Raw genomic sequence first — 14818 nt, 5'->3', positions numbered from 1 at the left:
AGTAACTTAGACCTGATTAGTGATTTTTGCATTCTCTAAGTACTTTTTTATCCCAATAATGAGGATTTTAGTGCCTCATTAATTCTGCAAAAGCCTTCTTTGGTCCTTATAGCAGGAGGTAGTGAGATTGATACTGAGAAATGAGATGAGTCACTGGAGGTGACTGCTGATGTTTCTCACATGGTCCCTGTTATAGGCTGGTTTTTTGGTCTTTCTGGATTAAATTTTGCCCTTACTTTTAGCAGTGCAAATCCTGCTGGAGCCCCTGACACCAGCAGGAAGGTATCAGGTGTATGACTAAAGACAGGATTTGTGGCTCATGTAACAGTAGTGAGGAGTCTACACAGCTGATGATGAATTCATGCAGACAACATGACAAATTCTTGAAATTAAGATAATGTCCTGAAATGAGAATGACCTCAGCCTGTAGTAAATAGGAGCTACAGTGCTGTTCATTCCTGAAACAACTTGGAAACTTTACAGCTCTCATTCAAACCATTCAGGCTCCGGTTTTGCTCTCCGTACTCTTGCTGTATATAGTGACAGGGTAAGGTCTCAAAACACTTAAATATTAGAATACTGTCAAATTTCCAGCCTTCAGACAATGTTCTTGCAAGCTCAGCTACGCTTGCTCAAATTTGAGAGCAGAGCATCCAAAGCTGCTTTATGCCTAGCGCAAATATAGGCCAATAAATATTATGAGGACACGTATGTAGCAAAACCCCCAGTCTGGTGGCTTTAATTCCCCAGCGTGGGAGACTGCAGCCAGACTGTCTGGTGTGGCAGGGATTAGGTGCTGATAACATCAAAGTCTGAGGGCAAAACCAGATTGGGGCTGCAGAGCACAGAGTGCCAGAGGGAAGGGGTGTTCTAAGTCAAGGAAACAACATCTGCCGTACCTGTGGCTGTCCCGCACTAGAGCCGCTGGCCTCATTTCTGACTGAAAGGATCTGCAAAAGCTGAATGCTTTGAGTTAATGACCCTGTGGTCAGGACTCAGAATGAGTATACCAGACATTCAGTAGCATTACTGAAACCAGAATCTGGCCTGTTATTTCTAACAGAAGTTATCCAGGGGATGTGAAACGAGCTGTCCCAGCAGCTTCAGGCTCATGTTCTCTGGACAGTTCAGTTAACAGCGTCACAGTGACACAGCCTAACAGTGCTGCTCTTTGTGTCACTGTGGACTGTGCTTCTCAGAGCCAACCACCTTCTAAAGAGACAAGAGGGCTCCCACATCCTGGGGACAGTGCTGAAGAACAGCTTCCTAACACAATTCAGCTTCCTAAAGCAGCTGAAATTAGGGGAACAAAACCAATCAACTCTAATAATTCATAGGTCAGTTGCTGGGAGACAATGGGAAGGAAAGAGGACCTGCCACTTTTGGCAAGATGCTGATTTGTCCTCTGTCTAATGGGAAGCTGCAGCCTCAGACCTGCTCAGTCCAGGTGCTGCCTTCACTTCATGCAAGTCTTTAGGATTTCCTCAAAATCCAAGTCTACCAAAGTGCAGAACATATGTTGCCATAGTTGTCTCATATTACATGTACATACACATTCCTAATTCAATACATCTACATCTGAATCCTCTTATCCCATGCAGAATTAGGGAAGGGCTCCAAAATTTGCTCATGGAATGCAGCAGCCTGTGCATCACAGCAGGCTGTAGTCAAAGATGGTGATTAGTAGGTCACTTGTGCGTATGTGCTGCTGTCACAGCAAGGGCAGGCCAGGCTCGCTGTGCCAGCTGCAGCTCAGTAGCTCAGCTCTGTAGAACGTTCACTGAGCTGATATTGAAGCTTCATGCACATTCACCCTTTTAGCCTCAGCTGAATACTCCTGCTCTATCTGGCAGAGTTCCTGAGGCAGAAGATGCTCTGGGAAATGTTATTCCTCAGGGCAGGCAGTATTCAGCTGTTAATTTTTTATGTAATCAGAAAGCCTATGTCTTCTGTTTCTGTTTTACAAAAATATCCTTGTCTCAGACCTAAATTTATCTATGTTTTAAACCAGACTCAGTCACTGTTATGCAGTAGGTTTAATTCTCTACTCTTATGTGAAATTATTTCTGCTAGGAATGCTGAACTGAGCCACTGAGGTTAGAGACAATGTTGCTTGTGCTAGAGAAATGAATCCCAGATCACATTAAGTTTCCTGCACTCTTATTTTGTGACCTGTGTCTTGTAAGCAATCTGCAAGCAATGCTGGAACTTCAGAAGTATTTCACCTGCTTGGCTTTCTTAATTGAACAAACACAAGAATATTTATAGGTGCTGACAGCAATGATGAGCTCACTTTGAATCACTCCTTCGTAAGTGCTGGCATTGTCTTTAATTCAGTGTATATCAGTGATAGACACAGTGTCCGAGTAGAGACACAGCCTCACCTTATGATCCTGGGACCAGACCCTTGTGGGTACACCTGGATCTCATCCAGAGCTGAAGTAAAGCTCATAGAGATCTGCAGGGGACAATCTGGTGGCAGGCTGGGTGCTTGGAACAGAGGTGGGCAGAGATGGACAGGCTACAACATTCTGCCATTCATTTTGTCATATGTTTGGGCAAATGCACATGTCTGGGTTTTAAGCCAGACTGAAGTTCCCACTCCATAGCATTCCCTGGGACTCAGGCTCAGTGGGCAGGAGACCACAGGAGGGCTATTCCAAGGACCTTGTGAGGATCCAGCCAGCCCTCCCCATCCCAGTTCCATACTAAAAAGTCAAATCTTCCATATCACACTCCCTTCTGTCTCTTGTTCTGAACCATTCCCAGGAGGTCCTTGCTAAATATCCAGCTCATGGCTGGAATTATCAATGTGCAGCAAAACACACCCCTCAAGCAAGAAGTGTTTCTGAAGTGGCCTGACAGAACCACGAAACCCTTCCAGTCACCTTACATGTTTAGGTGGCAGTTCAATTCTTTCTTCTCATTTTTTGTTTTTAGTCCATTAAAGTTCTCATTCACCAACTGCTCTCTTAAATGTTTTTAATTAACAAAACTTAATTTTGGCTAATACTGGATTTTCTCAATCCAAGTAAACCAGCTTAAAACAAAAATAAGCTGAGGCTCTGGCAAACACATTCAGGTCATCCTTTCACCAGATAAATTGTGTATCTTTGGTAAGGCTAGTCTCAAAGACTGGATCACAGTGCATAATTTATTAAAAAATATTGGGAGAATTCCAGCATCTAGTATTAAGTGGGTAGTTGTAATTCCTGCAGGATAAAGAATGATAAAGAAACAAAATGCTTTAATCCTCTACAAATTTGTCTAACATTTAATCTAGCTACTAACCATATGATATTTCCTTTCTCAAGCAGTCTTAATTGTTCTTAATTCTACTAATTAGGACTACGAGGGAGAAAGTGGAAATCATCAGCAATTAAATTCCTGTTTCTGTGTAAAGCCACAGCTCATACGTGAGGTGCATATTCAGAGCTGTGCTGGAATCTCCACGTGGATCTCTGCTCTCAGAATATTTCACATTCACACAGAAGGTCAGAGCACAACCATCACACTGAGCACCCCCATAGCACCTTTCAGCCCAGCATCTCAAATCACAAAACAAAGACAAATTAATATTAATGAAGTCTTTAACAACCTGGAAGCAGAAGTCCCTTATGAGGCACAATAAAGCAGTAACCACCTTTACTGTCCAGTGCTTCCCCTTGCTATAAACATCCACTCCATCTTCCCAGGCCCAGCTCCATCCAGCTGTTCCTCAGTTGGTTCCCTGTGTGAGTCAAGCCCCAGGGCTCAGGCAGAAGGTTGTGCCTGCACCTGACAGGGAAAGGATGCACAGCTGCCTCTTGTCTGTGTCTTGTTTTGGCTACACATTTGACATTTGAACCAGAGAATCAGCAGCTTCACTGACAGTCTGCAGAGACAGTCCAGTGCCTTTGAGACTCATCTGCTCTCAAGCAGCAGATCAACAAGTCCCTCTCATGTTCAGTCTTCTGTTTCAATCATTAGGCAGTACAGTTATCACTTAATTAAATTTTTCTCCCATGGTTCTCCCTAAAAATGATAATTAATTACTTCTTTGTAGCAATTGCTCTCAGTGATTGATGCTACTGATGCAGAATCTAGCTCATACTTTTAAGTGTGACTATAATACCGTGTTATGAGCACTTAAAATAGAAAAAAAAAATCCTGTTTTCTAAGCCAGTGCTGCACAGTGACTCCATTAGCAACAAGTGTGTGCTGCTGCTGCTGCTGCTGCAGAGAGGAAAACAGCTCTGGAAAATGTCTCTGGATCAGCATTCTTCTAACTGTCCATGTACACAGCAACTCTCTTTGGAACTGAGAATAGATTTTTACATATATTTGAGTGTTAACCTGTCTTGAGGTTTAAGAAGGACTTTGAATTAAAAGTCATTTGAGAATTCAGGAGTTTCTCCTTCCATAAATGCAGGTATATGAAAGAAGATAATTGGGTCATAGACTGTCATTGTCTTCTGCCCCAAGGTTCAGAAGCTTAGGGTTGGAAATAAATCAGTTCTGAAAATGATCCCATTAGAATCATCACACAAGTCTTGATTCCCAAATGCTGCATGGAAATGTATGACTTTTCAGCTATTTTTTTTCCAATTATACTGATTCCTCTTTGAAACCTGTAGAGGGAGTGCTCTCCATTTCAAATTAGGATCGGCTGTCTTTCTGCAAGGTACTATCCATCTCAAACGAAAGTTATAAATTAGCTCCGGATATAATTGTGTGGAATGTTACACAGTGAGACACAGAAAGTCAGAAGAGGTGACAAAAAGAGTCCCTTTTGGAATTAAAGATCTATTGGTCTCCCCGCAGTCTCAGTGTTGGGTCATTGCCTTCCTCTGTAGCTCAGCTGCAAGCAAAGATGAAGCCACTGGCCTCATTCAGGTTCTAAAGCCTCAGAACCGTATCAAAATAAAATTGAGCACTGTACAGCTCTAATCCCAGTTCTTTTAATCAGGAATGAGATCCTCTTTTTGAAAAGCAAACTGTTCTTGACCAAACCACTGCAAAGTCTACATCACTTGCCATTTTAGCAATGAATATGTACCAGGGGTACTACAGTCTATGAATTAGCACAGGAGTATTTAGAAGTGCCACAGTAGATTGATTACAGCACCCAGAGGCCTCAAGAATACATCTCTGACTGTCTTGAACAGCTCATTATCTAAGTAGAGAAGACAAAATATGGAATAGAAGAATATTCATCCTCCCAATCAGCAGATGGGGAAGGGAATCATAGCAATTATGTCACCCCAGTCACAACATGGAGACTGTGGCAGAGCCAGAATCTGCAGCCAGAGCTCCTGGGTCTCACCCCAGGTGTTTGGAAGCAAGTCCCAGGACTTTAGTTCTGAGGAGTTGTCTCTGTTGAGCTGTGCTCAGCCAGGCACAGTTGTATGGCATGGTGGGAGAAAGTGGCATCCTCTGCATCTGCCCAGCCCTTGCACTCCAGGAGGGCAAAGAACTGATTTACCATGGCAGACTCAACACACAGTAAAAATAAGTTTGTTTCAGTTCCATAGAAATTATTCTTCTATTTGTTCATTTTTAGGAACATGTTTCCAGCCAATCTTGTTGAGGCCACATTCAAGCAGGTAAGTGGCTATATTCCTTTTGCTGATGAAAGACATGAGCCAGCATCATATGAAACATGTATCTTTGTAAAACATAACCCAGATACAGACATGGCATATGACTGCAGACACTGTTAGTACCTTCAGCAAGGAGGAATTTAGGAATTAATGAGTCCCATTCTAATAGCCTCAGCAGCCATGGTATCTGAAGGCAAAACAGAGATAATGTGCTCTCTAGTGCGACTAGAGAATAAATACCCACTCCTATGTCAGCTCCTCATCCACCTGAGGAGAGCTGGAATATATTTAAGAGCACCCTGCAACATCACACAATGGAAGAACAGAATACCATGTTCAATTAAATCAACAAAATAATGCAGTGGGGAAGAAGCTAATTAATCAGGTTGGAATTTGGCAGGAAAAGTTCATCTAAACGTTCTGAGTTAGCAAGAGGCATGGCTGTATTTATTTCACCTGGGGGAATATTTCATGGGAACATCACAAAGAGAAGGGCACTCAGAACCTCTAAGAAGTCATTCCTAATTATGTCTTACAGGAAAGTAGCTTTGTCAGGAGGCAAAGTGTTTGCTGCACCAGGATCTGATTATAGGAAAGTGTGGGGTTTTTATGTTTTTTTTTTCCAAAAATTCAACTGTATTTACAGATTTTATCAGATAGGGAGAGGAGTTTTCATTCTCCTTTTCATGCCTGTCCCTTCAAAATGCAGCATTGTTGAAACAGAGCACTTAGGAGGTCTCATTAAACTATTAATTCCTGCTGGGATATTGTAATAAAAACGATTTTGTTTTCTTTCAGTATCGCACCAGGAGTATTCCCATCATTAAATCGAACAAAGCAGCGTCTGAAAGCACTACTCGTCGCATTATAATTTATGGAGTCCAGGACGAGAATGGATCCAATGTCCAGAATTTTGCCTTGGATATCACCCCTCCTCCTGAAGTGATTTACAAATCAGAGCCAGGTGCTAGTGATGGCATGAATGTACTTGGGATTGTGATATTCTCTGCCACGATGGGTAGGTTTCAGACATGTTTGGTTTGTGACAATCCAAGAGTCTGTTTAAGAGAAAAGGATTGGGGTTGGGTTGCTTGGTTTCTTGACTCAGCTTTTTTAACTGCTTCTATCTGAACTTTGAGGGGGGAAAGGCAAGACTGTTACAGAGCTGTTCCCCCACACTTTCAAAGACAAATTTTCAAAATCCTTGATGACTTTTGTTCCATGGAGTTGTGTTTTCTGTGCATTCACTTATAATCTTTTTCTTTTATTTTTTTCTTAATTATTTTTTGCTTTTATTTATGACCCATCTTTTGCTGACTGTAAGAGAACCTCGTACAGTGTGCTCAGAGGAGGTAGGAATTACCACCAGATCAGACCCATGGCCCCTCTACCAGTATGCCAACCCTTATTGTTTTATGAGTTTTTAATCTGTGGATATTCCTTTTTTGACTGAAACCTCTTGATTTATTTTTGGTGTCCTGCAATGAAGATAGTTATATACCACCTAGTAGCCTGTCAGAGTAAGAGCTTCTGTCTGGCTTATTTATTTAGTTTAACTTGCTGGAGGAACTCATTGGTGCCCTGAGTGTTATGCTTGTGGATTTGAAAGAAGAAATTTAAACAAACATTTCCTAGTTAATCATAAAGTTCTGATGACTTTTATAAGAAAATGCTGATCAAATTTTCCTTATGTAAATTTATTCTTGGAAGTTAATCTGGTCAGCAAAGGTAGTTCCATAAAACATCTTTGACTGTATTTATTATGTTATGGTTCATACCAGCACAAGGGGTCAAGATTCAAACCTGGAATTAGTGGATTTGTCTCTGTTTTTTTAGCTTCTCCAGTGGGTGGTATTCCCTGTACATCCCTCCTGGAAACTGGCTGTCTCCCAGTTTGTAGTATTTTATAGTTCATTTCCAAAGTACAACATCACCGCAAACACTATTCCCCTCAAAACGTACTGGATATGAATGAATTAATTACATTTACTTATTAGGACCAAGGGCAATTTTCTACTTCTGAGAACAGACCATTCATTGTCTGCCCAGAACTGAATGTACAGCTTTCACAGAGCCCCTCAGTCTTGCTGGCCTGGGGCTCAGGAGGTGGAAGCTGAGAGCTGGTTTCTTCCTGGCTGATGTACAAAAAACAGGATTGTCACCCACAGCATGGCTGCTGGGTCACCTCTGGCTGTATCAGCCACGAACAATCCTGAGACACCAAACCCTCAACAATTATCATCACCAGGGACTATTTCAGGCTTTTGTTTTGAACAAGGATGAAAGGATGTAGCCAAGCATTTATTACTGTCTTCAGTCTTCTGCACACCCACCCCCAATCCCAAAACATTGAAACAGCTTAATGAAAGAGTGTTATCTTCTGACCTAAAGTTTTGGCTTAGATGAATTTCTAACAGGCTCACAAACTCACATCTAGAGAGCACTGCAATTGTGAAATCCCTGGATAAGGCAGCTGAAAGCCTCCCTCCCTGCCTCAGCAGGGGACGTGGCTCTGAGCTGTGGGCTCCAAGGGACAGAGCTGCTCCTGCTCAAAGCAAGGACATTGCACATCAGAGCAAGTGGCAGCACACACCCCACTGCCAGCCCCTGCTTCCCCAGGCAGCTCCCCTCAACAGCCAAACTCCCTCGGTGCAGCCAGTTTTTGAAGTGCTTCTTTGAGCAATTGACTCAATCACTTATAATCCTTTCAGGGAGGATAATTAACTATAGGAAAATGTCATCTATTTATATGCATTAATGGAAACTAACACTGTCTGGAGAATATATGGTTAGATGACACATACCAGAGCTGTATTAATTTCCTTTCTGAGCAATGGGGCACATACACGGGTTATAGTTGCTTTCTTCTTTACTGGTTAGTCTTTATAGCAATTTGGCCTTTCTCCCCATGAATTTGCATTTCCTTACTTCCCCCAAAACTGCAAAGCCTGGCTGATTATAAAGGTTAATTATGTAGACAGAAAGCTACTGAAAATACGACAGAGACTTCATTACTAACTCCCCATTACCAGAGCAAACCTCAAAACCTGGCTTTGCCTCCCAAGTCCTCATTGGTGCTGCCGGTCGTAGGCAGAGACAGATTCCTTCACTAGAAAATGTTCCTCAGTTTGTCTTCCACGGATCACTCCGAGGAGGTAAATCCCTCACAGGCCTCTGTGACTGATGGTTAAGGACACAGCTTTGCTACCAGGGGGCTGTGAGTTTCAGCAGGGAAGGAAAGCACTGGGGCTGTGTGAATACACCTGAGAAACTGAACCTGAATGCTCTGATTGCAGGTATAATGTTGGGAAGAATGGGGAACAGCGGTGTCCCTTTGGTCAGCTTTTGCCAGTGTTTGAACGAATCTGTCATGAAGATAGTTGCAGTTGCTGTTTGGTAGGTAACCTTTTACTAAGAAAATCAATATTTTTTAAAAATAGAAAGAACATTTCAACAGAAAAAGATGCACAGAAATCTCAAAAATTTATTTCCAGGGAAATAAATGAGGATGAACAACCCTAAGTTTTGCAGGGCCTCAGCATTTGAGGATGCACATACATCTGTCCCTGATCTGTAGCACCCTTTTGATGGGGCACCCTCTATGTTACTCCCAAGTAAGAGAACATGGTATAGCTGGGTGGGGTTCTGTACGCCCCAAGGGCACTGCCAATGCCTGGGCATGCCAAGAGGGATCACAGCCACCCAGCCCACACAAGGGAGAAGCATGGTGGATGCTCTAGCTGGTATTTTTATCCCTTCCAGCACTGCTGCAGACCCAGCCAGCCCTGCCAACACACCTGCCCCAAAGATCAGAGGAACAGCAGGTGCCAACAACAAGAGCTATCAGCTTAGCACCTTCTTCCCACTTCAGGATGTCCCCCAGTGTGGCTCAGCCTGACATGGGGCAGGGAACCAGCACTCAGCCTCTCTTTCCAGCTACGTGGCCCAGTCTGACTGAGCTGGGTCAGGGAATGATTGCTTGGGTGGATATATCAAAGGAGGTAGTTTATTTCTGGAAAAATGAGGAAGTAGTGTCAAGTCTCTGGAGATGGCACAGCTGCAAGTGGAAAATGGCTGGCTGCTCCCAGATTTTTTTTTTAAATCTAAAGCTTTTTGGCATCCATGACCTTGTACACAGCTGCACACAGAAGTACAACAGTTTTGATAAAGCACCTGTCCAGAGTGGATTCAGAAGCTAACAATTCTTCTGCCTATTTATCTGCCCCAAATGAAACCCCCAGGCAGTCCAAGAGCATGTCTAATGCATGTTGGTGTTTCTCCTCTGTCTTCCAAAGGCAACACAAACGTTTACTTAAGAGCTTCCAACAAAAATCCATGAACAGCTACATGAGCACAAACACATGAGGGGAGCTTAGGATTCATTCCCTTCTTCCCAGTAATTTACCTGCCTGAAGCTAAAAAGTCAGAGCTGCCTTCAGAACCAAAACATTTTAAAGGTGTTCCTTGCCAGCACCATAATCTCAGCTGTGCTGAGGGGGACCCTCAGAACAGAAAAAAACTGTTCAGCCCAGTGTTCTGGGCATTCTCCTCTGTGTGGAGCCAGAAGAGCCAAACCCAGACAGTGCTGGCACTGTACCACCACTGGAAGGAGCAGCCAGCTCTTACTGTGTGATGGAAGGGAACTGTCTCCTAATGACTGTCTTTCTTTTTGCTCAGGTATTTTCCATTTGGAATTGTGTTCCTAATAGCTGGCAAAATCTTGGAAATGGATGACCCCTCGGCCATTGGGAAGAAGCTGGGTTTCTATGCCATTACGGTGGTGTGTGGCCTGGTGGTGCACGGGCTGTTTATTCTGCCAATGATGTATTTCTTCATCACCAAGAAGAATCCCATTGTCTTCATCAGAGGGATCCTTCAAGCCTTGCTCATTGCTCTGGCCACATCCTCCAGGTATTACAGAGTTTCTAGACAGATCCAGTAAAATACTTGCTAGATCCTTACTACAGCTATCTCTTGGGAAGGGCACACTATTGGTGTAGCAGAGCAGATACATCTGTATCTGAACAATGGTCTCTGTCCAATTCACTGGTATAAGTTTCTAAAATGTGTGTATCAACATTTGGAAGTTATGTGGAAGCCACTGGACAATAATATTTGTCACATTGTTTTCCCTTGGTTTAAAAAATATTGGACAAAACCATTTTTTAATAGAGGACTAGAAAGGAAATAGTTCTTTTTCCACATAAAAATTATTGTACTTCTACAAAGTTAATGTATATGAGGGGCATGCAGTTTGTCCAGACTTCAGTTTTGGTATTAGTGGGGAACCTATTTCAGTCATGTGGAAACATTTTATCCTTTCTACTCATCTTAGTCTTTGTCTCTTGGTACATTAACAAAAGACTGTGGTTGAAGGCTATTGTCCAGCACAGGGAAAGTATTTATGTGTTGTGCTCAAGGAATAATATCTTTTGCAACCTTTTTAGGGAAGATGTACAATGAGTTTTAACCATAGCTGAACAAAAGTACAATGAAAATGGGAACCAGCTTGTGAACAGGCTATGAAAATGACTCCCAACATGAATAAAATGGTGCATGAGATGTGCTTGAAAGGGCTGGAATTGCCTTGCATGGAGCAGATACAAAAATGACAATTAAAATAACATTTCTGTGTAGCCAATATGACAACGCAGTTTCATGGCATCTGTGGCTGAAGGAATGTACAGATTAAAAGAAAGGGGAGGAGGGAATTATTATTTCAATACAACAGGAATTGATTTCCACTGTGACATTTTACAAGGTGTTTTCATACATAATAGTTTGCTCCAAAATGACCTATAAAGAGCAGCATGCTGAGAAACACAAAATCAAGAAAAATTACATGGCGGGTGGTGCTTAAACTCTAATCATACTTAAATAATTAAGGGAAGCTTTTTTTATTAGAATATAAAAAGTTTGTAGCTTGAGATGTCACCACATCCCCACATTCAGTAAGATGAGAATTTTACGCTCAAAGATGTTAATGTTGGAAAAAGCTCATCAGGTTCACATTTGACACACTTGACTATCTGCCCTGCTCCTCTAGGAATTCTCTTTCCGAAAACTCTATTGCTGACAACTCAGTTTTTAATCTGCACCATTCCTTTAATTCTCTCTTTTTTATTTCCTAGAAAGAGATGGCTTTCACTAAAAATCTGAGTATTTATCTTTTTAGAAATAAAAAATCCAACTTCTTCATGAGCATGTATACCTTTAACAGTGGAGGTTTAATAAAGACTTACAAGATCAGGCACTCCCCCATTTCAAAATCATTACTTCTCTTAATTTTCCATATCATGCATCAGCATTGCATTTTAGGAGTCCTTTAATGGTCTGGAAACTGATGAGAGAGATGTGTCTGTTTCTGCTGAGTCTTTTTAAGGGAAACCTATTCTTGAGGATTTTTTCAGCCCCATTTCCTCACCCTTTACAAGCTGATGTGAGTGCCCTCTGACAGTGGGAAATGCACAGGGAATTCAGCTTTCCCTTAAACCTGTGCTGGCTTTGGCTCTGACTCCCAGATAAGACCCTGCTTCTGGGGATATCAAGTGCTTTGAGACAGCACTTTCTCCCTTCAGCTGTGCAAGGAATAATTACTTATAGGCCCAGAGAGGGTGTAGTTTGGGAACAGAGCTCTGGCAGGACTTGCTACCAGATTTAGTATCTTTATTGACAGAAGCTAAAGTACCACCAGATTAAAGGTGGGTCCTGAGGGAAGGCTCTGAACATACAGATTTGGATCTTGGACATTTTTGGATTTAGCTATTCGTCCCTCCCTAAGAGTGTGCATATTTTGCAAATCCAACACAGTCCCAACATGGTTTCTAATGTTTTTCTGCTCAAATCACAGTGTCTTGTCTAGAGATAGCTGAACTTTTCACCTTCATTACACTGAAAGGAATGGATACTGCACATAACTGAGCTCTTGCCAAAAGAACACGCACAAATAATTGGGGCTGGACAGGGGAGCTGCCTCTCCTGACAGTCAACACATCTGTATTTGGTTAAATAAGACTTGCCACGGGGGCATTATGCAACACTTGTCATGTGGGTATTGGATTTTCAGATCATCCTAGAGGAGAACAAAGAGTTGATTTTAAGAATACTGATGTGTTTCTTGGAGATGTTTCTGTGTTGGTTCAGGTCTACATCTAAATATAGAAAGAAAACCATGGGTCAGTGTGCTGATATTTGTTGCAGATACTCTGCACCTGTGGTAAGCTTGTTTTTAAAGCTGAAGATCAAACTACAAGAAGCAAAAACATGTGTACCATTTACACAGCACAAGAATGTAACACAGGAAAACCTGAAAACCACTAAGCAGCCATCTGATGTCAAGGATTTTACTGAATCTCAACATTATTTCTGCTCTTTTCCCTTTAGTGAAAGGTTCTGCACCCCATTCTCAGTCCCCTTATACTTCTCCAGAAACCCCAAGCACAACAATATTTTGGTTTGCACCAATATCAGTGGAGAGACAGAGGCAGAAAAACAGATCTTTTTCCTCTGGGAAACAATGAATGTCCACAGCTCCTCCTTCCTGCATCACTGTGTGGGGTGCAGAGCACGTGCTGCCCTTGCCCACCCTGCTCTGGGGTGTCCAGGCTGCACAGTTGGGGATTTCTGATTCTGCTTTCTTCCCCTCACACTACCCCTGATCTTGTCACCTCTTACCATACTGAAAAAGCAGAATTTGGCCAGCAGGCAAAATTCTTCTTGATTTTAGCTTTCCACGTTCCAATGGCAAGAGGGAATTTTGTTTTTCTAGGTCATCTTTCCATATCATTAATGAATTAAAGCGGAATCTTTTCAGTGGTACATCCCATCAAAAGAAGCAATTTTCATCTTCTCTGAAGACAAATTATAAACCATGAGTTTTTCAAGGGTTTTGCTGCTTATGAAACATTAAGATCTTGGCTATTGCAGAGTGTAAATTAAAGGCAGATTTAGAAAGGGGAGATGAGATCAGTTTGCTGATTTTTTGGAGCACATATCAAAATGCATTTGAATGATAAGATAAACAGAGCAGGCTGAACAGCTGTTCTTCCACAGTGACTGGCTGTCTTTGTGGCTCTCACTAGTAAGAGCTTGACCTGGGCCATCATTAGCTTATGCTCAGTCTCTGCAGCTGCAGCATTTTATCCCAAAATTGAGATAAGACTCTGAAAATGTATTTTTAATTGTTAGAGTTAATACTGGGAGAAGATACCTCTCAGCTGAAAGCTTTGGATCAGTTTTTAAAAGACTTTAAATATTAAGATCAGTGCTTTAGAGTATCTTTTTTCTCCTAATAAATATTAAATGTCAGGCTTTAATGTTAGTGCTCCACTGTTTAACACTAGATAAAAGTAGCTTTCAAGAAAACAAACTTCACCTAGATTAACTAGAAAGACAAACTAGACAAATTGTTTGATAATGTCTTTTATAATATTGAAATTATATATCAATATTACTCCAAAACTATAGTAGGACCATTTTTTTTTTCCTTTTGCCTTCTGAGAGCCACCAATAGCCAAAGCCTTAAATAAGACATATTCTTCTGATGTGTGCCAGATAATACAATATGAGTAAAAATGAAACATTATTGGACAACCTCTTCTCGGATGTTCCATGTAACTTTTGTCAGCTGTATTCAGGAAAAGTTCATTTCTATGAAACAGGTGCTGAAATGGTAATCAGGGATGTAAAGCAGCAATCTTGTAAGTGAGAGGTTAAAAAGACTTATTGGGTCAATCCAGGCTGTGAGAGGACAAAGCTGATTTTTAACATTATGTGTCGCAACAGCTGACTGTGCAAGGAGAAATACAGAAAGCACATAAAAGCAAATTTAGAGCAAATTGAGAGGACTACCTCTAGACCATAAATTAAATTTCTCATCTGAGCAAAGTTCTGGAAAGTCTTTCAGCAGGAGTAGGTAGGACACACATCCCACTAACTCCAAGATGCAGTGTCATAAATTTGAGTGACACAATAGTTGTAGTAGTTGCCTAAGAAAGTACAAGAATCTGGAAATTTGTTTTCTTTCAGTATCCTGCATGTTTTTCATCATCATTGCACCTACATTCTGACCATTTTCTTGATTGTTAATATTTGTTATAATATAATGTTTGTTAATATTTAACAAACAACAAATCCAATGTGTTGTTATGTGCCTTAGAAATTTTACTTCAGTCAGCATACAACTCAAATGAAAGACACACCTAACTGTGAGATAGTGCACAAGTTTAAAAGTGAAT

The 14818-nt window shown here is 41.5% G+C and overlaps 1 protein-coding gene across 3 annotated transcripts in view; it reads left to right on the top strand.

Annotated features, from left to right (window-relative positions):
• The window catches only part of SLC1A7 (solute carrier family 1 member 7), a 49379-nt gene that overhangs the window by 22229 nt on the left and 12332 nt on the right, over positions 1 to 14818 (top strand). For all 3 annotated transcript variants that reach the window (XM_058842709.1, XM_058842708.1, XM_058842707.1), the window contains 4 exons: positions 5543 to 5585; positions 6381 to 6600; positions 8879 to 8978; positions 10260 to 10493. In XM_058842709.1, the coding sequence (XP_058698692.1) occupies positions 5543 to 5585; positions 6381 to 6600; positions 8879 to 8978; positions 10260 to 10493 (597 nt within the window). The remainder of the gene's footprint in view (positions 1 to 5542; positions 5586 to 6380; positions 6601 to 8878; positions 8979 to 10259; positions 10494 to 14818) is intronic.

The sequence above is a fragment of the Poecile atricapillus genome, chromosome 7 (assembly GCF_030490865.1).
Source record: "Poecile atricapillus isolate bPoeAtr1 chromosome 7, bPoeAtr1.hap1, whole genome shotgun sequence".
In the NCBI taxonomy this organism is placed as follows: domain Eukaryota; kingdom Metazoa; phylum Chordata; class Aves; order Passeriformes; family Paridae; genus Poecile; species Poecile atricapillus.
The sequence above is the reverse complement of the archived record's forward strand: the minus strand, read 5'-3'. Positions and strand labels throughout refer to the sequence as shown.